Source organism: Stenella coeruleoalba, assembly GCF_951394435.1.
Source record: "Stenella coeruleoalba genome assembly, chromosome: 3".
Classification (NCBI taxonomy): Eukaryota; Metazoa; Chordata; class Mammalia; order Artiodactyla; family Delphinidae; genus Stenella; species Stenella coeruleoalba.
The window spans coordinates 111347996-111372983 of NC_137148.1; the positions used below are offsets into that span (position 1 = coordinate 111347996).

A 24988-nucleotide genomic window follows, 5' to 3' on the forward strand; every position below is an offset into this window, starting at 1 on the left:
CTACAGTATGAAATTCTTACTCACCTCCTCCACTTCTAACAGAGGCACTAAAAACACTCCTACACAAATAAGTTCACTTTTTCCCAGCTTGTTCTGAACTTTCACAGTTCAGTTTGGTAAGGTAAGGCATTATCTGCAGAACTGTAAAGAATTATCTAGGCAGGCCTTTCAAAGAGCAATAGGAGACAAAATACATATAGTTGATTGTCACTGCAGTGCTAATCTTAATGGGCTCCCCCATTACCTGAAGTATGAATAAATCCTAGGATAACATGCAGGAATAAGAGGAGGATTAAAAAGAATCACATGGAGGAAGAACTTGGAGATCTGCTGACCTACTCTCCAGTGAAACTGCTGAAAATTATGAAAAAAAACCCCACAATAATCAAAACCTCTAGAAATAGTCCTAAGGGCAAACAGTGGGGGAAGGACTTGGAGATCTGCTGACCTACTCTCCAGTGAAACTGGTGAAAATTATGAAAAAAAACCCACAACAATTAAAACCTCTAGAAATAGTCCTAAGGGCAAATAGCAAATGAAGAAAAATCTATTCAAGAAAATCTATGAAGGGACTTCCCTGGTGGCACAGTGGTTAAGACTCCAAGCTCCCAATGCAGGGGGCCCAGGTTCAATCCCTGGTCAGGGAACTAGATGCCACATGCATGCTGCAACTAAGAGTTCACATGCCCAACTAAGGAGCTGGCAAGCCGCAATTAAGGAACCCAAGTGTCGCAACTAAAACCTGGCACAACCTAATTAATTAATTAATTATTTTAAAAAAGAGAAAATCTATGAAAATTTGTTTAAAAAGATGAGTCTGTGGTATTTGAATCAAGACCACTCTCTCCCTCCTCCACTCTAGCTCAGTAAGGCAAAGACACTATCCTACACAGTTCCAGCCAAGAACTTCAGGCTTCCTTTTTCCCTAGCTCCCAGTCAGAGGGCTTTATTCCCAAGAGGAAAACTTCAGTATTTCTCATATTTCCCCCAGTTACCTGTTCCTGAGGCTAAATCCTGGGTGAGTGTGGAGAAAAACTTCAAAACAGCAAGAGAAAAATAATTCATCACTTACAGAGGAATCTCCTTAAGATTAACAGTTGACTTCCCACTAAAAACAATCTAGGCCGGGGACTTCCCTGGTGGTCCACTGGGTAAGACTCCACACTCTCAGTGCAGGGGGCCTGGGTTCGATCCCTGGTCGGGGAACTAGACCCTGCATGCATGCTGCAACTAAGAGTTTATACGATATAACCAAGGGTCCACATGCCGCAACTAAGGAGATCTCGCATGCTGCAACTAAGACCCAGCACAGCCAAAACAGATAAATAAAAATAAATAATAAATAAATATTAAAAAAAACCAATCTAGGCCAGAAGGCAGTGGTACAACATATTCAAGCTGCTCGAAGAAAAAATTATTAACTAAAAATCCTATATCCAGCAAAGTTATCTTTTAAAAATGAAGGTGAAATAAAGACTTCCCCAGATAAACAAAAACTAAGAGAATCTGTTACCAGCACGCCTGTGTAACAGGAAATACTAAAGGAAGTTTTTCAGGCTAAAAACAAGTGACCCCAGACAGTAATTCAAGTCCACACAAAAAACAATGAGCCCAAGTAAAGGTACTTATGTTATTATAAAAGACTGTACATTACTTAACCATAAAAAAGAATGAAATTTTGCCATTTGCGACAACATGGATGGACCTAGACGGTATGCTAAGTGAAATAATTCAGACAGAGAAAGACAAATACTGTATGATATCGCTTATATGTGGAATTTTAAAAATAAGACAAATGAACAAACATAACAAAACAGAAACAGAATTATAGATATAGAGAACAAACATGTGGTTGCCAGAGGGGAAGTGGGTGGGGGAAGAGAACTAGGTGAGGGGAGTTAAAAGGTACAAACTTCCAGTTACAAAATAAATGCGCCAAAAGGATGAAACATACAGTATGGTGAACATAGTCAGTAACTATGTAATATTTTTGTATGATGACATATCATAACTAAATTTATCATGGTGATTATTTGAAATGTATAGAAATATCAAATCACAGAGGGTTATAGGTCAATTACATTGGGTTGGCCAAAAAGTTCGTTCGGGTTTTTCTGTAAGATGTTATGGAAAAACCCAAACGAACTTTTTGGCCAACCCAATACTTTAGAAACAAACAAACTCATAGAAAACGAGATTAGATTTGTGGTTACAGCAGAGGCAGGGGGATGTGGGGGGAGGGTAAAATGGATAAAGGTAGTCAAAAGTATAAACTTCCAGATATAAGATAAATAAGTACAAGGGATAATGATAAATATAATTAACACTGCTGTATGTTACATATAAAAGTTGTAAGAGAGTAAATCTTAAGAATTCTCATCACACAGAAAAATTAGTTTCTACTTCCTTAATTTTGTATCTATGTGAGATGATAGATGTTTACCAAACTTACTGTGATAATCATTTCATGATGTATGTGAGTCAAATCATTATGCTGTATACCTTAAACTTATATAGTGCTGTACGTCGATTACATCTCAATAAAACCAGAAGAAAAAAAGACAGTATAAATTCCTATTTTCCTCTTTTATTCTCTTGATTTATTTTAAAAGCAATTGTATAAAATACTATGCATATAGTATATTGTTGGGCCTATAACATATAGAAATGTAATGTATGTGTAACATTATTTGCCAATAACAGCAAAAAGGAGGTAAGAGAGAGCAAAACTGTTTTGGCTAAGGAAATTACTATAGATTATAAAGTAATAATGACAACAAGGTATTTTGGGGTTTGTAACATTAATAAATTATTATACACAGCAAAAATATCACAAAAAGACAGAAAAGGGAATAAAGCTATATAGGAGTAAGTTTTCTATGTATATATATCACTGGAATTAAGCTAATATAAATCTGAAGCTGATTATGATAATTTAAGGTGCACATAATAAACACTAGAGCCACCACTAAACAAATCTCCAAAACCTATAGTAAAAAAAAAAATCATTAAAGAAATTGAATTGAGGGACTTCCCTGGCTGTCCAATGGGTAAGACTCCACACTTCCAATGCAGGGGGCACAGGTTCAAACCCTGGTTGGGGAGCTAAGATTCCCACATGCCGCACAGCGTGGCCAAAAAAAAAAAAAAAGAAAAAAAGAAATTGAATTGATACATTACAAGATATTCACTTAATGAAAAAGGAAAGCAGTAAAATGGGAACAGAGGAACAAAAAGGACATGAGACACAAATAAAGAAATAAAGCAGATGTGTGGGCTTCCCTGGTTGTGCAGTGGTTATGAATCTGCCTGCCAATGCAGGGGACACAGGTTCGAGCCCTCGTCTGGGAACATCCCACATGCCGTGGAGCAACTAAGCCTGTGTGTCACAACTACTGAGCCTGTGCTCTAGAGCCCGCAAGCCACAACTACTGAGCCCACATGCCACAACTACTGAAGCCCGCGTGCCTAGAGCCTGTGCTCCACAACAAGAGAATCCACCGCAATGAGAAGTCCGCGCACCGCAATGAAGAGTAGCCCCCGCTCGCCACAACTAGAGAAAGCCCGTGCACAGCAACAAAGACCCAACACAGCCAAAAATAAAATAAATACATAAATAAATTTATTTTTTTTAAAAAAAGGATATATTAAAAAAAGCAGGTGTAAATCCAACTATATCACTAATAACATTAAATGTGAATAGATTCAACAATCTACTTAAAAGGCAGAGATTGTCAGCCTGAATTTCAAAAAAACATAATTCAACTATACGCTGTTTACAGGAGACACATTTAATAAATTTTACACATTTATTCAAAGATACAAACAGATTGAAAGTAAAAGGAATGAAAAAGCTACATCATGCAAACAACAAGCACAAGAAAACTGGACAAAGTAGACTTCAAACAGAAAATGTTACTAGAGATAATGTTATAATGATAAAAGTGTCAATTCATCAGAAAGCTATAACAATATAAACATGTTGAGAACAACTGGACAGAAGATCAACAAGGAAATAGAAGACTTGAATAATACTATAAACCAGTTAGACCTAATAGACATCTATCGAATACTTCATCCAATAACAGAATACACATTCTCTCAAGTCACATGGAACATTCACCAAGATAGACTATATGGTAGGCCATAAACAAACCTCAATAAATTTAAAAAGACAGAAATGATATAAAGTATATTCTCCTATCACAATAGAATACAATTAGATATAAGTAGTAGGAAAATTTGGGAAATGACACATTACTAAATAACAAATGTATCAAAGAAGAAATCAAAAGGGAAAACAGAAAATACTTTGAGATGAACGAAAATGAAGAAACAAAACAAAATTTAGGGTATGTAGGTAAAGCAGTGCTTAGAGAGAAATTTACAACTATAAATGCCTATATTAAGAATTAAGACAGACAACACACCTATCCCTATCTACACAGCAGCACTATATACAATAGCCAAGACATGGAAACAACTTAAATGTCCATTGACAGATGAATGGACATGTGGTACACATATACAATGGAATACTACTCAGCCATAAAAAAGAATGAAATAATGCCATTTGCAGCAACACAGATGGACCTAGAGATTATCACACTAGTGAAGTAAGTTAGAAAGAGAAAGACAGACACCACATGACATCCCTTATATGTGGAATCTAAAATACGACATAAATCAACTTACCTATGAAACAGAAACAGAAACAGACTCACAAGTTATAGAGAACAGAATTGTGGCTGCCAAAGAGACATCCCTTATATGTGGAATCTAAAATATGACATAAATCAACTTACCTATGAAACAGAAACAGAAACAGACTCACAGGTTATAGAGAACAGACTTGCGGCTGCCAAAGAGGCTGGTGGGGTGGGGGAGGGATGGATTGGGAGTTTGGGATGAGCAGATGCAAACTATTATATATAGAATGGATACACAACAAGGTGGTACTGTATAGCCCAGGGAACTATATTCAATATTCTGTAAGAAACCGTAATAGAAAACAATATGAAAAAGAATATATATCCATGTATCAATATAACTGAATCACTTTGCTGTACAGCAGAAATTAACACAACATTGTAAATCAAATACCCTTCAATAAAATTAATTTTTTTTAAAAAGAATTAAGACAGATATCAAATCTACAACCTAACCTTCCATTGTAAGACACTGGAAAAAACAGAGCAAACTAAAACTACAGCAACCAGAAGGAAGGAACATTATTAGATTAGATTAGAGTGAAAACTAATGTAACAGAATTTTTTAAAATAGAGAAAATCAATGAAACCAAAAGCTGGTTCTCTGTAAAAATCAACAGAATCGACATTTAGCTAGCATGACTAAGAAAAAAAGAGTGAAGACTCAAATTACTGGAATCAGAAATGAAAGAAGTAACACGACTACCAAACTTACAAACATAAAAAGTACTATCAAAAAATACAATGAACAGGGACTTCCCTGGTGGCGCAGTGGTTAAGACTCTGAGCTCCCAATGAAGGGGGCCTGGGTTTGATCCCTGGTCAGGGAACTATATCCCACATGCATGCCCCAACTAAGAGTTCGCATGCCACAACTTAGGAGCCAGTGAGCCTCAACTAAGGAGTCTGCCTGCTGCAACTAAGACCTGGCACAACCAAATAAATAAATGAATAAAATATTTTTAAAATACAATGAATAACTGTATACCAACAAATTAGAGAATTCAGATTAAAGGATAGTTTCTGAGAAAAACACAAACTACTGAAATTGGTTCAGGAAGAAGTCGACAGGTACTTCCTTGGTGGCCCATTGGTTAAGACTCCACACTTCCACTGCAAGGGGCACGAGTTTGGTCCCTGGTTGGGGAACTAAGATCCCACATGCTGTGTGGTGCAGTCAGGAAAAAATAAAATAAAAAGACAATCTAAATAAACCCATAGCAAGTGAAAATTTTGAATTAGTAATCAAAAAACTACACACAAAGGAAAGCACAGGCCCAGAGGGCTTCACTACTGAATTCCACAAAACATTTAAAGAAGATGATCATGTGAACTCTTCACAAACTTTTCAAAAAATAGAAGAAGTATGAACAGTTCCCAACTCCTTTTTAGAAACCAGTATTATCGTGATACCAAAATCAGACAAAAACATCACTAGAAAAGAAAACTACACACCAATATCTTTTACACATATGGACACAAAAATTCTCAACAAAATACTAGCAAATTGAATCTAGCAACATATAAAAAGAATTATACACCATGATTAAGTGGGATTTATCCCAGGAACACAGGTTAGCTCAACATGGAAAAATCAATTAATGTAATACATTATATCAATAGATTAAAAAACAAAAATTCACATGATCATCTCAGCAGGTGCAGAAAAAGCATTTGACCAATACCCTTCCATGATAAAAACCCTCAATAAACTAGGAATTAAAAGGAAACTTTGTCAACACAACAAAGGGTACCTATGAAAAACCCACAGCTAACATCATACTTAATAGTGAAAAGATGGGGAGTTTTTCTCCTAAGATTTGGAATAAGACAAGGATGTCTGCTCTTACCACTTCTATTCAACATTGGGCTGGAGGTTCTGGTCAAAGAAATTAGGCAGGAAAAAGAAATGGAAGGCATCCAGACCAGAAAAGAAGTAAAATTATCTCTACCCAAAGATAATGATCTTTTATACAGAAAGTATAAATCCACTAAACAATTATTAGAACTAATAAGTTCAGCAAGGTTGCAAGATACAAGATCAATACACAAAAATCCCTTGAATTCTTTTACACTTGCAATGAACAATCTGAAAATGAAATTAAGAAAATTTGATTTACACTAGCATCAAAAAGAATAAAATACTGGGACTCTCCTGGCGGTCCAGTGGTTAAGACTCTGCACTTCCACTGCAGGGGGTGTGGGTTCGATCCCTGGTCAGGGAACTAAGATCACACATGCCACGCTGTGTGGCCAAAAATAAAAAAATTTTTTTAATTAAAAAAATAAAAGAGGGCTTCCCTGATGGCGCAGTGGTTGAGAGTCCGCCTGCCGATGCAGGGGACACAGGTTCGTGCCCCGGTCCGGGAAGATCCCACATGCCGCGGAGCGGTTGGGCCCGTGAGCCATGGCCACTGAGCCTGCGCGTCCAGAGCCTGTGCTCCATAACGGGAGAGGCCACAGCAGGGAGAGGCCCGCGTACCGCAAAAAAGAAATAAAAGAAAATAAAAGAATAAAATACTTAGGAATAAATTTAACAAAATAATGTAAAATGTAACAAATGGGGCCTAATTAAACTCAAAAGCTTTCGCCTAGCAAAGAAAACCATAAACGAAACAAAAAGACAACCCACAGAATGAGAGAAAATATTTGCAAATGATGCAACCGACATGGGATTAGTCTCCAAAATTTATAAACATCTCATGCAGCTCAATACCAGAAAAACAGAAAACCCAATCAGAAAATGGGTGGAAGACCTAAAGAGACATTTCTCCAAAGAAGACATACAGATAGCCAACAGGCACATGAAAAGATGCTCAACATCATTAATTATTAGAGAAATGCACATCAAAACTACAATGAGATATCACCTCACACCAGTCAGAATGGCCATCATCAAAAAGTCGACAAACATAAATGCTGGAGAGGGTGTAGAGGAAAGGGAACCCTCCTACACTATTAGTGGGAATGTAAATTGGTAAAGCCACTATGGAGAACAGTATGGAGGTTCCTTAAAAAACTAAAAATAGAGCTACCATATGATCCAACAATCCCACTCTTGGGCATACATCCAGAGAAAAACATGGTTTGAAAGGATACATGCACCCCAGTGTTCATTGCAGCACTGTTTACAATACCCAAGACATGGAAGACATAAATGTCTATCAACAGATGAATGGATAAAGAAGATATGGTACATATATATAGTGGAATATTACTCAGCCATTAAAAAGAATGAAATAATGCCATTTGCAGCAACATGGATAGACCTGAATATTATCATACTAAGTGAAGTAAATCAGACAGAGAAAGACAAATATCATGATATCGCATATATGTGGAATCTAAAAAAAATGGTACAATTGACCTTATTTACAAAACAGACTCACAGGCTAAGAGAAGGAACTTGTGGTTACCAGGTGGAAGGGTGGTGGGGAGGGATATATTGGGAGTTTGGGATTGACATGTACACACTGCTATATTTAAAATAAAATGCCTTACCATGAAAAAATGTAAAATGTATGTGCTAAAAGCTATAAAGCATTGTTGAAAGAAATTAAAGATCTGAAAACATCTTACGTTCATAGATGAGCAGACTTAACATTAAGACAGCAATATTCTCCAAACTGATTTATAGATATGCAATCCCTATCAGAATCCTAGCTGTCTTATCGGCCAAAAACCCCACAAAATTGATAAATCTGATCCTAAAATTCACATGGAATTGCAAGGGTCCCGTAACAGCCGAAACAATCTTAAAAAACAAGAACAAAGTTGCAGCACTCACACTTCCTGATTTCAAACTAGCTACAAAGCAATGGTAATCAAGACAGTGTGGTTCTAGAACAAGGATAGAGATACAGATCAATGGAACAGAATCAGAAGTCCATAAATAAACCATCTGATTTTCATCAAGGGTGCCATGACCATTTAATAGGGGAAAAAAATCATCTCTCCAACAAATGGTGCTGGAACAACTGGCTAAACACATGCAAAAGAATGAGGTTAATTAAATTAACTTCATTTAAATTAATTAAATTAACTTCACATTTAATTAAAAATTAATTCAAAACAGATGAAATACTTAAATGTAAGAACTAGAAGTATAAACCTCTTAAAACAAAACAGAGGGGTAAATTTTCACAACCTTGGATTTGGCAAAGGGTTCTTAAATATGACACCAAAAGCATAGGCAACAAATGGAAAAAACAGATAGAATGGACTTCATCAAAATAAAAAAATTTGTGTGACAAAAGACACAATTAAGAAAATGAAGAGACAACTACAGAGTGAGAGAAAATACTTGCAAATATATACCTGATAAGGAATTTGTATCTAGAGTATGAAGAATTCTTCCAATTTAATAATAAAAGCCAATGTAATTTAAAAATGGGCTATGGATCTGAACAGACATTTCTCCAAGGAAGATATATAAATGTCCAATAAGCACATAAAAGATCAACAATGAAGTTCAACAATCATTAGTCATCAAAGAAATGCAAATTAAACCCATAATGAGATACTACTTCACACCCATTAGGATAACCAGAATCCAAAAGTCAGATAATAACAAGTCTTGGTGAGGATGTGGAGAAATTTGTAACCCTCATACTCTGCTGGTGGGAAAGTAAAATGATGCAGACACTTTGAAAAACAGTCTGGCATTTCCTTAGAAAACTCGACATGGGGCTTCCCTGGTGGCACAGTGGTTGAGAGTCCGCCTGCCGATGCAGGGGACACGGGTTCGTGCCCCGGTCCGGGAAGATCCCACATGCCGTGGAGCGGCTGGGCCTGTGAGCCATGGCCGCTGAGCCTGCGCGTCCGGAGCCTGTGCTCCGCAATGGGAGAGGCCACGACAGTGAGAGACCCGCGTACCGCAAAAAATAAAAACAAAAAAAAATTCGACATAGAGTTACCATATGACCCACAATTTCAAATCCTAGGTACATACCCGAAAGAAATAAAGACACATGTCCACAGTAAAATGTGTATACAAATGTTCACAGCAGTATTATTCATAATAGCCAAAAAGTGGAAACAATCAAAATGTCTATCAACTAATGAATGGGTAAATAAAATGTAAATAACCATAAAATGGATATTATACAGCCAAAAAAGATAAAGTACCAATACATGCTGCAACACGGATGAATCTTGAAAATAGTTAAGTGAGATAAATCAGTCCCAAAGGACCAGATATTGCATAATTCCACTTATATGAAATGTCCAGAATAGGCAAATCCAGAGAAAATGAAAGTAGATTGGTGTTTGCCTAGGCCAGGAAGGGTTGGGAGGAAATGGGGAGTGACTGCTAATGAGCACAGGATTTCTTTTTGGGGTGACGAAAATGTTCTAAAATTGAATGTGGTAATGGTTGCATGACTCTAAATATACTAAAAACCACTGAATTGTACACTTTAAATCTGTCAATTGTATGGTATGTGAATCATATCTTTAAAAGAGCTGTCAGTTAAAAAGGCTAGATTAAACTAAGTAGATACACTTTTGTGTAATAAAACTATTAAAAATGCAAGAAACTGATTATAATAAAAGTCAAGGGACTTTCCTGGTGGCGCAGTGGTTAAGAATCTGCCTGCCAAGGCAGGGGACACAGGTTCGAGCCTGGTCCGGGAAGATCCCACATGCCGTGGAGCAGTGAAGCCTGTACGCCACAACTACTGAGCCTGCGCTCTAGAGCCTGTGAGCCACAACTACTGAGCCCATGCGCCTAGAGCCCGTGCTCTGCAACAAGAGAAGCCACTGCAATGAGAAGCCCGTGCACTGCAATGAAGAGTAGCGCCCGCTCACTGCAAGTAGAGAAAGCCCGTGCGCAGCCATGAAGACCCAACACAGCCAAAAATAAATAAATAAAATTTTTTTTTAAAGTCAATATCATGGCTACTTTTGAGGTTAGAAAGAGTATTGTAAGTGGAATAGGACACATAGAGGGTTTTCTGGGGTAGCCTGCAAAACTCTATTTTTCCATCTGGTGATGGAAGTATACATTTGTTGTGTGAGCTTTTCTTGTATCTGTGTTTTATTTTACATGTTTTAAAATGTAAAGATGTTAAAATTTAACATGTTTTAAAAACTCACTAGCAAATTTATTTCAAACTCAATGTGAAGCCTTGCATTAGAATCCAAACTGACTATATACAAGGCATCAATTTTGGCTCTCTAGAATACAAGAGATTACACCTATCCTCAAGGAATTTATCTTTCAGCAAGAAGAATATTTTAAAAAGAGGTAGATAGAACTAGGCCATATTAAATATTAACTGGCACAAAATCTACATATAATGTACAACAGGATTTAGAGAAGGATATGATTTGGGGAGCAAGGGATAGGAATAAGGGGGTACATCAGGAAAGGAATTTAAGTAAATATCACAAACAGGGTAAAACTGGGAGAGATCTTACAGAGGCTACATTGATTGAGCATTTACTGTTTTTTCATTTTTCTCATTCATTAAATCATTTAATCCTCACAATAAACCTATGAAACTGGTTCCATTATTATTTCCATTATACAGATAAAGTAACTGAGGCACAGAGGTGGTCTGCATATGGTATCAGTGATAAGTACAGTTGAAAACATACCCTGGATAGACTTTGGGTAAATTAGTTTACTTTTCTTAGTAAACTTACTCACTTTCTTACTTTTTTAGTGTCTTACTCACTACCTGCCTTAGTGTGTCATCTTATTTGAAATGGGGATAAAATACTAGCACCTTCATCAGAGGGTTGTTGTGAAAATTAGATAATTTAATGCATGTAAAGCATTTAGAACAGTTTCTAGCTTTAAAATAAGTACTTAATGATATTAGATTTTTAAAAAAATAAATTTATTTATTTACTTATTTATGGCTGCATTGGGTCTTTGTTGCTGCGCGTGGGCTTTCTCTCTAGTTGCAGTGAGCGAGGGCTACTCCTCATGGCCATGCACGGGCTTCTCATGGCGGTGGCTTCTCTTGTTGCAGAGCACAGGCTCTAGGGTGGGCTTCAGTAGTGTGGCACGTGGGCTCAGTAGTTGTGGCTCACAGGCTCTAGAGCACAGGCTCAGTAGTTGTGGTGCACAGGCTTAGTTGCTCTGCGGCATGTGGGATCTTCCCGGACCAGGGCTTGAACCCATGTTCCCTGTATTGGCAGGCGGATTCTTAACCACTGCACCACCAGGGAAGCCCCGATGTTAGACATTATTATAATAACAGAACAATGGTTTCTAGGAAAAGCATGTGAGATTTATCCCCACTCCCATTTCTTGTATTCAGTTGTACAACTTGGTCCCTTTGTTCTTCAAGATTCATTATTTGTTTATTAGATTGTTGTTTCCTATACTGTTTCGCAATAGACTGAGACCTTTCTACTTTTTAAGGCATCTAGAACAGTTCAATTTAAAAATTATTTGCCAGTCTTTGCAAAGATTGTGCCGTATTCAAGAAGCAGGAAATCTGGCAGATCCTGTGGTAACACTGGCAGAGTATAGTAAATGTAGAGCCTACAGATAAGCAGAGGAGGCAACTCTGTTAAGAGTGGGGCACAGCTTAAAGCAAGCATGGATACAGCCTGAGGGGTGACTGCATAGGTCTTCCGGGGCTGGGGCCACTCAGCCCCAGAGGGCAAGCGTGGTAACGTCAATAGCAGGGCAGGCGCCTCTGCTCTATTTTGGGGTGTCCCTTTTCTAGCCCAAACCCAGATGCAGAAGGCAGAGGATGTCAGTAGTATGGGTGACAGATACACCAAGGGAAAAAAAGAGACGGCTAGGAAAGGCCAAGCAGGATTCCCAAATATACTTACTTTCCATAAGATGTATCTTTTAATACTAATTCTGGAGCTCTATACCAGCGTGTGGCCACATAATCCGTATAAATGTCTCCAGGAGCTGCTAGCGTTCGTGCAAAACCAAAATCACAGAGTTTAGTAATTCCTGACTGGGATACTAAAATATTCTCAGGTTTTATATCTCGATGAATGATCTAAAAACAAACAGAAGATGCAATAGATTAAAATGAGGTTTCATTATCTAGAAAATCTCTCAACAATTACATAGAGAAAATCTAGCTAATTAAGACAAGAAAGCTATTTTCTTACCAAATGCAAATGATTAAGTACACAATGCAAAAGCTAAATAGTTATATACTTTCAGTTCTTGCCCCATCCATCATCTCCAAACAAAGCCAAGAAAACAGACATAATACTGAAAAGGTAAATCACATTCATAAAAGGAAAAGTAATTAAAAGAACTTAATGGAAAAAGTTTAACTTTCCTTTAACCCCATGTCACACTCCAAGTACTGCTCTTTCTCTCATTTCCTTTGCAGCTAAACTTCTCGAAGACATTACTTTTACTCAGTCTTCACTTTCTGTCTTACCACTCATTCACTCCTCAAGGTAATGCAATCTGTCTTCTGCTCCCACATTCAAACTGCCCTAGCCAAAGTCATCAACATCCTTGTTGCTACATCCAACACACACCCCTCAATACATATCTTACTTGGTATCTTAGTGTAAAAGATATCAACCAGTCTTCCATTCCTGACTTCTGGGACCTAAAATTCCCCAGTCTCCTCCTATGGCAGTTCCTTTTTCTCTCTCTGTCCGTAAATGTAGGGTTCTGGTCTTAGGCTTCTCTTCTCTTACATCTTGTTTCCTGCACAATCTCAACTACTTTTTTTTTTTTTTTTTTTAGCACTTTCTTCACTTGGTTATGGGAACACCATATTCTTTTGGGCTTCTTCCCATCTATTGGCTGTTCCATCTCAATCTCACCTACTATCACAGCCTTAGTAACTATCCATAAACTGATGACTTCCCTATTTCTATTTCTATCTTTCCTGGTTTCCACAAGGAATGGAAGTCCACAAGAAGTCCCACAGGGCTGAACCACACATCCCACAAACTCAGCAAATCCAAAACTAAACGCATCATCTTTTCTCCCAAACTCATTTGTTCTCAACAGTCCTTTAGCTCAGCAAATGGAACCAACATAGATCCCATGGCTCAAGCCAGAAATCAAGGCACTTTTCTCCCTCAGGTTCCATACTCTCTCAACCTGTCTACTCTCCCTAGTTCAAGTTCCCTCAGTTCTCTCATCAAAATTACTAGCTTACCAAATGGTCTCCCTGAATTCACTCTAATCCCCTCCAATCCATTGTCCACAGTGAAATCACAGTACTATTTTAAAATCACATGTATGATTATGTCACTCCTTCAAGGATTCCCTACCCGACAGGACAAATTTGAAGCTACGTGAAATGGCTGGTAAGGCCTTATAGGATTTGGTCTCTGCTCACATTCTCAATGTCCCTTCACTAGCCTATTGAATATTAGCTTCCCAATTCTCCAGGTTTGTGTCATTATTTTTTGCATTTGCTGATGCTGTTCTAACCTCCTAGAATACGTTGCTTGGCCAACTATTTCCTCAGGTCTCAGCTGAGATGTTTCTATTAGATGTTCCTTCTATATGTTCTCACATTATTCTGCACTTCCCCCTTCACAGCATTTGTCATGCTTATTATTAATTGCCTATTTACTTTTTTGTCACTCCCGTTAGACTGTAAGTTCCATGAGGGTAAGATGTATGTCTGTTTTGTTCAGGCTATATCCCCAGGGCCCAGTACAATGCCTAAAACAAAGAAAGCATTTAAAACCTTTATCAAATGTATTAAGCATATTCTCATCACCAGAAAAGTATCATGACACGAGTGAAAATATCTTGGTGACAGAAATCTGGGATCTTTCCTTTTTTATACAACTTGCTGCTATAAGCCTTTGGGGATGGCTCTTGTTCTGCCTCACTCTTCCTCCTAAATGGCCAAATAATTAATTTAGGGTAATGAGTCACCTTAAAGGAGACATCTATAAAACTATATTAGTCCTGTTTTACTTCTACAACTTTTATTGAGTGACTACTATATGCCAGGCACTATACCAAGATCTGAGGATATAACATGAGAAAAAATAGACATGGAAAAGCACGTTAAGATACCATTTCACACATTCTGCCTACTACACATCCATCACCCTCCTCCTCAGTGCTCTAAACATGGGGGAGAAAGATTCACTCAGCTGATGTCCTAATGTTCTCACTCGTTTTAACAACTAACACCATGACTACATGCAGAACTCTATCCTTGAGAATCAAGCACTCTCTAAATCCCAACTTTTAAAATTCTGTGTTTTGACAACATCCTCCTTGGTCTTCCACAATCACTGAGACCTCTATAAACACAGTATTTCTTTCTATGTGTCTAGATCTTCTTTAATTTCTCTCATCAATGTTTAATAGTTTTCAATGTATAGGTCTTATATATCTTTTGTCAAATTTTCTCTAAGTATTTTATATTTTTGATGCTGTTACAATGGTATTTTTAATTTCAATTTCTGATTGTTTGTTGCTAATACACAGAAATACAATTAATTTCAGTATATTGATTTGTATCCTACAACCTTGATAAACTTACAAGTTAGTTCTCTTAACTTTGTTGTAGATTCCATAGAATTTCCGACATAGATGATCATGTCATCTGTGAGTAAAGACAGTTTTACTACTCAAAAAAAAAAAAAAAAGATACCACTTCACACCCACTGGAATAGCTATGATCAAAAGACAATAACAGGAGGATGCAGAAAAACTGGAATACATTGTTGATGGGGATGTAAAATGGTACAACCACTTTGGGAAAAGTTTGGTAGTTTCTTTAAAAAGTTGAAACATAAACTAACCATGTGATGCAGTAGCATTCTTAGCTTGTCCTATTTCTATTGCTCTCTCCCCAGCTTCTGGTAGCTTTGTAAACCAACAGCCCGCCAAATCATGGTGAAAACTAGCAGCCTAGCAGCCACCAGAGGGAGTAGAATAGGGCTGTATCTCCTCCAAAGCGCCATTCCCAGGTAATAGTCATTATTTGACATGTCTGGCAGATCACTGCAAAATCGTACTAGAAGTCTTGTCTTTACTGACCTAACTCAGAGCTGGCCCAAGCAATCAGCCTTCTTAGCAGCCACTATATAACATTATAGCCACCTGAGGAAGCTATAACAGGACAAACAACAAGCTGACCAAAATACTTAATTAAAAAGAAAGGCTTTTTAAACATGGATAAACAACAAGGTCCTAATGTATAGCACAGGGAACTATATTCAATATCTTGCATGATAAACCATAATGGAAAAGAATATAAAAAAGCATGTCTCTATGCGTATAACTGAGTCACTTTGCTGCACAGCAGAGATTGTCACAACATTGTAAATCAACTATACTTCAATTAAAAAACAAAAGAAAGGCTGGAATTGAAAGGTATTATAAAGTTTAAGCACAAATTGTGGTGAGACTAACAGGTTCAAATCCCTACTTTACCCCTTGATATTGTGAGAGTGGGGCAAGATTCATAAACATGGCTTCTTCATCTATAAATGGGGGTGAAATAAATACATATTTCCTAGTGTGGTTTTGAAGAATAGTACGTATGCCTTAATATCTGTAAAACACTGAAAATGTTTAAAATAGCGCCTCATGCATGCTGCCATAAAAATGTTGATTACTATTATGATTCTTCTGTAAAAAAGAATTGAAGACATTCTCTGTATTCTGACATGGTGTGACCTCCAAGATATAATGTTAAGTTAAAACAAAATATGTGTGTAAAACAAGAGAAAAGAAAGAAAGAAAGGCTGGGAGTGAGATGTCCGTAAAGGGTTTGAAAAGTTCCAACATATTCCTGAGAATCATGGAGGGTACATGCACAGCTGTGCACACACCCAGGGAAGACCTGAGATTGTCCCTAAGCTCTCAAGACTGGCAGACTTTAAGGTTCTACACAAGCAGGAAGGTAAGGCTAAGGCAGAGTTGTAAACTGCCTGCCCGAACATTGAAGACATGGCCCAACACAGATAAAGAGCCCTCAGTAAATATGGCTGAGAGATTTACTGGTTTCAAGAATTGAAGGAAATTTCTGTCCAAACCTTAGCTGACCACTAAACTAACTGAGCAGAGATTTTAGTGGTCACACGTGATAAAGAATTCAGACTTCACAGAATTAGTTCAGCAAAGTAACTAAACAAATAGCAAAAACTACAAACCCTGAGAGATGGGAAATTCTGACTTCCAGAGTTAACACATATTATTTTAAATGTCCAGTTTTCAACAAAAAATTACAAATGTCCAAAAAAATCCCCTCAAATAGGTGTGCAAAGAAACAAATATGGTCATGCACTGGAAAAAAAAAAAGCAGTCAATAAGAAGCTTTCCCTGAAGAAGCCCAAACATTGAAGCCACTAGACAAAGACTATAATTGGCTATTTTAAATATGTTCAAGGTTAAAGGAAACCATGTCTAAAGAACTAAAGTATGAACACATCCTACCACATAAAGGATATCAATAAAGAGAAAGAAATGATTTTTAAAAAAACCACTATCGAAAAGGCAAAAAGGCAATCCACAGAATGGGAGAAAATATTTGCAAATCATGTATCTGATAAGGATCTAGTATCCAAAATACAGAAAATACAACTCGACAGTAGAAAAATAATCCAATTTAAATATGGGCAAAGGACTTGAAGAGACATTTCTTCAAAGAAGATATACAAATATAAACTTGCCTATTCTGGATTTTTCATTTAAATGGAATTTATACTTACGTCTTTTGCATTTTGACTTTTTTCATTCAACATAATGTTCTCAAGGTTCACTCATTTTGTAGCACGTATCAGTACTTCATTCCTTTTTGTGTTTGAATAAATCCCACTGTAGGGTTGTACCGCATTTTGTTTATCCATTCATCAGCTAATATACATTTGAGTTGTTTCCACTTTTTGGCTACTTTGAATAATGCTGCTATGAACATTCCTGGGCAGGTTTCTATGTGAACATATGTTATCAATTCTCTTGGGTAGATACCTAGGAGTAAATGTGCTGGGTCATATGGTAATTCTATGTTTAACTTTTCGAGGAACTGCCAAGCTGTTTTCCATAGCAGCTGCACCATTTTACATTACCACCAGCAGTGTATGAGGGTTCCAATTTCTCTACTTCCTTGCCAGCATTCATTCTTGTCTGTTTTTTAAATTACAGCTAGACTACTGGGTGTGAAATGGTACCTCATTGTGATTTTGATATGCATTACCATAATGACTCAGGATATTGAGCATCATTTCATGTGCTATCAGCCATTTTTATATCTTCTTTGGAGACCTGTCTATTGAGTCCTTTGCCCATTTTTAAATTGGGCTGTCTTTTTATGTTGAATTGTATTTTATATATCCTGGATACTAGTTGCTTAACAGATATATGATTTGTAAATATTTTCTCCCATTGTGTGAACTGTCTTTTTACTTTCTTGATGGTGCCCTTTGATGCACAAAGTTTTTAATTTTCATGAAGTCCAATTTGTCTTTTTCTTTGATTGCTTTTGATGCATTAATACATGATCACACACAGATTTACACCTATGTTTTCTTCTGAGTTTTATAGTTTTAGCTCTTATGTTTAGGTTTTTCATCCATTTCAACTTAATTTTTGTATATGGTGTGAACTATCAGACTTTGGATTCAGTGAGTTTAATTCTCCTTTATTTTGTAGTGAAATGCTCCAAAACTACATAGAACTCCATATTACAATGATTTATAATAACTCTGTTCCATATGCTTGAATATTTTTGTTTAATTTTTTTTCCGCTGCACCATGCAGCTTGTGGCATCTTAGTTCCCTGACCAGGGATCGAACCCTGGCCCTTGGCAGTGAAAGCACAGAGTTCTAACCACTGGACCACCAGGGAATTCCCCTTCAATTTTTTTGACTATTGATTCACTTTCTTTGTTAGTTTTAAGATCATTTATATTTTTTTCCATTTGGATTCCATTAAGGCATTTTTGTTTGTTTTAGTGAACTATTGTTGACTTACAATATTGTGTTAGTTTCAGATGTACAGCAAAGTGATTCAGTTACATACTTTTTTTTCAGATTATTTTCCATTATAGGTTATTACAAGATATTGAATATAGTTCCCTGTGCTATACAGTAAATCTTTGTTGTTTATTTTATAGTAGTTTATTATCTGTCAATCCCATACTCCCAATTTATCCCTCCCTCCCTTTCCCCTTTGGTAACCATAGTATGTTTTCTACGTCTGTGAGCCTGTTTCTGTTTTGTATATAGATTCATTAGTATTACTTTTTAGATCCCACACACAAGTGATATATTTGTCTTTCTCTGATTTAACTTAGTATGATATTCTCTAGGTCCATCCATGTTGCTGCAAATGGCAATACCTCATCCTTTTTATGGCTTAATAATATTATATATATATATCTATTTAGATATAGATATATCATCTGTCTAAACCTATCATCTGTTGATAGACACTTGGGTTGTTTCCCTATGTGCTTGAACTTAAACACCCATATAAGTTCAAAACTGTTACTTTAGTTTTACCTCCTCTTTGAAGTTTTCTACTCTCAGTCTAGACCATACTGGTGTCTCCCATTATTCAACAAATATTTTTAAAGTCTACTACAGGCAAGACACTATAGGGATACAGATAACATATAACTATTCCTGACTCCTTATCTGCACTATTTAATGAGCACTTAAAACACACCTAGTGTTAAACACTACCTACTACCTAATTTGATCTTTATAAAAAATCTGTGAGGTACTATAGTATCATTTTACAGATGAGGAAAATGAAGTTCAGAGAGGTTAGATAACTTCCTGGGGCCACAGAGTAATGGGGCTACCATCTTTCATTGTGCAAGTGTGAACTCCACAAGTTGTGTGGTTATCCATACATAAGCTGGTGGGTGAAAATCCAGGACAGTCTGATTCCAAGGACTGTGTGCTCTTAACTATTACATTATACTGCCCCCCCATGGATCCAGTTGGCAAGGAAATTACAATCTGCATTTCCAGTTGCTATCACCACCACATTTTTCAAAGCTGCAACATGAGATGCACTATTACCAAGACAGCAAATTAGAAATTAAGGTATCTGAAAAAGCCTAGGGTATATAGATGTTATGCCTATATCACTTACTAATAAAACTATTTTTGAAGCTTGTACTGTTATTTCACAAACATACATCTAACTTTACAGAAAGTAGAGCTCATGTTGGGAACAAAGTATGTCCATAAAAACCTGCTGAGATAAACATTAACTAAACAATGCTAAAAGGCAGCACTAAAAATCAACAGTTGATCTTTCCTTTCTTGACTTAAATGACAAGGCTCTACACCCCTCAGCCACTTTATTTCTCTCTGTTCTTTCCCTAAAGGCATCCACCTTCTCTTGCCATTCCCCTGGTCTAGTTTCCAGTTCCTACCTCCAAACCTCCCTTCATCTGAGCTGGCTTGACTTTCGATGTTTTAATGTACTTTCATTAATAAAAGATGCCCCAGTTGACTGCTGATTCCTCTATACCTCCTTTAGCATCCCATAGTTGGTCTGCCCTATAGTTATACTATGCGTTCAATACGTTTTTTGGTTCTGCAACTGAATTATAAGGTAGTAACTCCCCTGATCTCTCCATTTTCAGGATGTCAATTAATATTGTCCAGAAAAATAATTTTAACAACTTTCATAAAAACAGAACAATGTTTAAAGGGCACTTACAATTCATATTCATCCTACAGTTTGGCTTATTTTTAAGCACTTACATTATTTTTTTAAACATCTTTATTGGAGTATAATAGCTTTACATTGTTGTGTTAGTTTCTGCTGTATAATAAAGTGAATCAGCTATACGTATACATATACCCCCATATCCCCTCCCTCTTGCGTCTCTCTCCCACCCTCCCTATCCCACCCCTCTAGGTGGTCACAAAGCACAGAGCTGATCTCCCTGTGCTATGCGGCTGCTTCCCACTAGCTATCTATTTTACATTTGGTAGTGTATATATGTCGATGCCACTCTCTCACTTCGTCCCAGAAGCACTTACATTATTATTGTGAAGATATTCAATTGCTCGAAGAATCTGGAAGAGGTATTTTCTAAGTCGTTTACTCTCTAGTCCATGACAATAATGTTGTAACTCATCTAATACTGTGTGGTCAATAAATTCAAACACCAAATGAATTTTCTTTTTCTGTCTAAAAACTTCAATCAGATTGACCAGGTTTTCATGACGAAATTGCTATTAACAAAAGAAATGGATTTTTAGTATTTCATGCACCATAATTTGCACATATAAGACCCATATAATTTTTAAAAGAAGAAATATTCTCTGCTTCTTTTCCTCCGTGCATTTCAATAAAAATTTCTCAACTGGTTTGCTTACATTCCTATTTTTTAAATGTTAATTTATTTAATAATTAATATTTATAGAACAGAGGGAGATGTATTGCTTTACTTCAAGTTGACATTTGGTTGCCTACTAAAACAATTCAGAGTTAATGTACTAAAATGCAACTTGGTATTCTGCTAAGAGATATCTTCCTATCTTTTAAATTGGTTTGTGATTAAAAGGTCCTTATGATTTCAAATGAGCATGGATTCCAGTGCCACTGAGCATGTAATCTGAATTTACAGAAGTTAATTACTCTCTGAGATTTGTCCTGAACTCTCAAGAGTAAAATATAAGTTCCAGGTGGACGTTATAAATTCACCACACTGTAACAAAAGGGTATCAAAATATCCAGAAACTTTTCATATATGTGAGATACCAATTTATATCCATAGGAACTCTACATAAATATACAATTATTTGTGGGTACATTTTTGTTCATTGTCTGTAATAGTCTATTAAGCAACCAAACACATTTTTAGAATGCTAAGCACTCACTGTCAAGATAATTTCAAAATGTCAAAAATGGCATGTATCAGCTTAGAAAACAAAAGAGGTTTATCATTTTATGCTGCTAATTCTATTTTTTAACACACTGACTTAATTATAATCAATTCTCAAATATTTAACTTTCTCAAATTACCAAAAATATTTATTCATTTGGCTAAAAATTAAGGGGTATATTTTTGATGTTGGATTCATCAAAAAGCTTTACTTGTAAGAAAAAAAGTTTGCCTTAATTTCAATGGCACAACATCCATTTTTCTACTTATCTGTACTAATACATAGACTAAATTCCTCAAGACAGGACTAATAGAAAAACATGCCAAAATATAATGCCGGACTCCTTTCCTATTTTTGCTCCCAATCCAATTTCCCTGGTTGGTGGGGTGCCAGAGTGCTGCAGCAACAACATGCTGGCAGTAGCAAAAAAAAAAAAAAGACTGCCTTTAGACACTATAATATTAATCCTTCAACTAAGGAAAATTACTGGTGTCTTGACCAGTCTTAATTTTAAAGGCAAAAGCAGATAACGATGAATGCAAGTTAATAAGCATTAAGGAACATCCATCCAGGGGTAAGGAATCAGTGACTTTCTCAGATAAACCATAAAACCACTAGAAATACTCCATTATCCTTTTTCAGCTTGTTTACTTTTGTTTTCCTTTATAAATAGAAAACTTTTCTACAGATATTCTCACTAATTACTCTAACTGTAATTTATTTAATGAAATTCCAGCAGATAAAACTTTAGTTCTAATTAAGTCATTATGGCAGTGTTTTTAGACTAAGAATGTTAACTAATCCAAGAAATCTCTCGTGGAATTAGATCTGATGAAACAAAAAATTCTACAAGAAATAAGCCAATGAGAAAAAATAGTTAAGCTATCTCTAAATAGTTTGCATAATAGTTGTAATAGTACATTTTCAAATTCATCTCTGTGTTCTTGCCACATATTGGTTATTTTTACAAAACAATTTAGAAGCAAAAAATAATTAGCTTAAATGAAACAAAGATGAAGAAAGAGCAAAAGATATTGCCTGGGAAAATGTCTCCTTCTAGTCAGATTTTCACTTACAGTGCACAAATTGCCTTACAGTATTATTATGCTTTAGGTCATCAGGATAAGGACAGGTATCGCTCACAAAATCATAACATCTTTACTGACTTTAACTTTCCTTTTCATTGTCTAGAAATAGAGCAGTTCCAACAATCTACACATGCCTAATATATTTCTTCTATTTAGAAAGTAAATTGATCCATCATATCTAATATAGACTTACAAAGAAAGAAGAGAATATTACTTTTGCATCAGATAAAAAAGAACAAGAACAGTATCTGTTTTCTTCATCACATGTAAAAACATCTAGGCAATGAACCTTAAAGCATCTAGATAAATGCCAATAAACAAAATACATATGTATATTTATTTTTAAAATCACTAGTTTTGTACCCAATTGCCAATGAATCTTAATGCTCCTTTCTTTACACTCCTGAGGTCTTTCCACTAAGTGGACCAATCATACCTACATGAAATTCTATCTTGTCCCCTGATCTCTCCTGTTATTGTTCTCCACCTCTAAACGCCTACCTATCATCTTTACTGCACTGTATTCCTGTCACCTCAAATTCAACATTTCTAAAACCGAACTAGTTCCCAAACCATGTCTCTTTTGGGTCTTTCATATTTCCATCAATGGTAGCAATCACTGAACCTCAAAGATACCTTTGATTCCCCTTCTGTTTCCTTCTACACTTTCATGTCTTCTTTAGTAATATATTATGTTCTAACTCTACTTTCCATTCAAATTGCTGCATTCTAGCAAGGACCCTCACATTTAACAGGATTCCTGAATTAAAAACACAACAGATCTCCCTATTTTTACTTTCTCAGTCCTCCAATCTATTCTAAAAAGTAATGCTAGATTAATATTTACAGTTTCTTTACTCTGAATTCAAAACCTCGCACCTCTCACAAAATCAAGTTTTGATTCCTTAGCCTAAAAGACAAGACTTTAAAACCTACCTCCAGCTTACTTCTCTAAAATCACCTCCTTCTATTTCCATATAAGAAACTCTACAGGCAAATGCACTTTGTCCTTTCTGCTCTGCTCTTTGTCCTGCCTTCAGCCTCTCTAAGCTTATGCCGTTCCCCTAACCTGGAATACAACAGTCTCTCCCTCTTTCCTAAATTCTACATACCCTTTAAGGCCAAATTCATGTTCCATTTCCTCCAAGAAACATTCCCTACCCAACAGGACTTTGTGTTAATCACTTGGCTTTTATTATCAGCCACTTAATAGTCAGTATTATTTGTATATGCCCTCTTGTCTTTCTAATTAATAAAAGTCCTGAAGAGCAGGTACTGTCTTTTACATCATTATAGTCACAGTATCTGGCACAAAACACTGCACAAAGCAGACATTTCTACTAAGTATTATACCTGGATATTTCTGAATAATTATTTCACAATATTTGGCATAGCTTTTGTTACATTATACATAAGAACATATATCTAGTATCACTGTAAAATTACAAAACGTACACAGTAAGGTAAGCTATGACACTTGTTTTTCTATTAATATGTCCAAATACATGTTAACTGAAATATTCATTATATAATTTTTTATTCCATAACAACTCCCCTTTTGACTTACAGAGAGCAATTAAGGCAAAAGAAGCAAACCTTTAGCAACTTTATTTCTCTCGTTGCAATTTTGTTGACAGACTTTTCTGGTTTCTCATAAAATACCTTAATGGCCACTATCTGCCCAGTATCCTTATGTTTACATTTCATGACTGTTCCATAACTTCCCTCTCCCACTTTTCCAAGGGTTTCATACATCTCCATTTTCAAGCCCAGCTTCTTCTTCATAAAAAGAAAGGGGGGGGGGGGGAGAAGGTTAAACATTTATACCTTTATTTATTCAAGGCGGATAATGCATTTCCACAATAAACCTATACTTAAAAATACGGAAACAGGAAAAGTAGGAATCTTTTCACAGATTCTGTTTGTCTTTGGGAACTCTGCCAGTTCGGCAGTAAGGGGTCCTTGTGGGGCTCTGGCCCCCACCAGAACTTGGGGAGCTTCCTGCTGTCAAGATCATTCCCACCAAGAGTTAAGAGTCGCTCACTACATGTCACCTATTCATCATGAGTGGGGTCCCCACACGTCCAGTCATGCCCGCGTCAAATATGAGGTTCCCGCAAAGCTGCAGTCGCCAACAGGTCAGGCCTTGGGGCCCAAGAAAACCTCGGTCCCACCCGCTCCTCAAACCAGGCGTCTTAGGGTCCTGGACCAGTGCCGCGCCCTTTGCCCCTCAGTCGACCTCGTCCGGACAGCCGCCGCCGCCTCAGCCTCAGCCCATTCTGCAGTCCCGCCGGCCCGGCTCCGCGCAGTCTCAGCCGGGAACCAGACACCGACCCTACCTATCCAGTCAGCTCCCAACGGCCTGCTGCCATGGCAACGGTGCACCGGGCCTCTCGCTCGGGGCCTGG

General features: G+C 36.8%; 1 protein-coding gene across 7 annotated transcripts in view; it reads right to left on the reverse strand.

Moving 5' to 3' along the window:
- The window catches only part of CDKL3 (cyclin dependent kinase like 3), an 86906-nt gene that overhangs the window by 58805 nt on the left and 3113 nt on the right, over positions 1 to 24988 (reverse strand). For 3 of the 7 annotated variants that reach the window (XM_079917687.1, XM_079917688.1, XM_079917693.1), the window contains exons 1-3: positions 24177 to 24784; positions 20644 to 20838; positions 12507 to 12685 (exon numbers count right to left, since the gene is read on the reverse strand). In XM_079917687.1, coding sequence (XP_079773813.1) covers positions 12507 to 12685; positions 20644 to 20838; positions 24177 to 24401 — 599 coding nt within the window. In that variant the 5' untranslated portion in view covers positions 24402 to 24784. Of the gene's footprint in view, positions 1 to 12506; positions 12686 to 20643; positions 20839 to 24176; positions 24785 to 24919; positions 24981 to 24988 lie in introns of those variants that run through there. The other 4 variants (XM_079917689.1, XM_079917691.1, XM_079917690.1 and 1 more) reach the window with 4 other exon arrangements.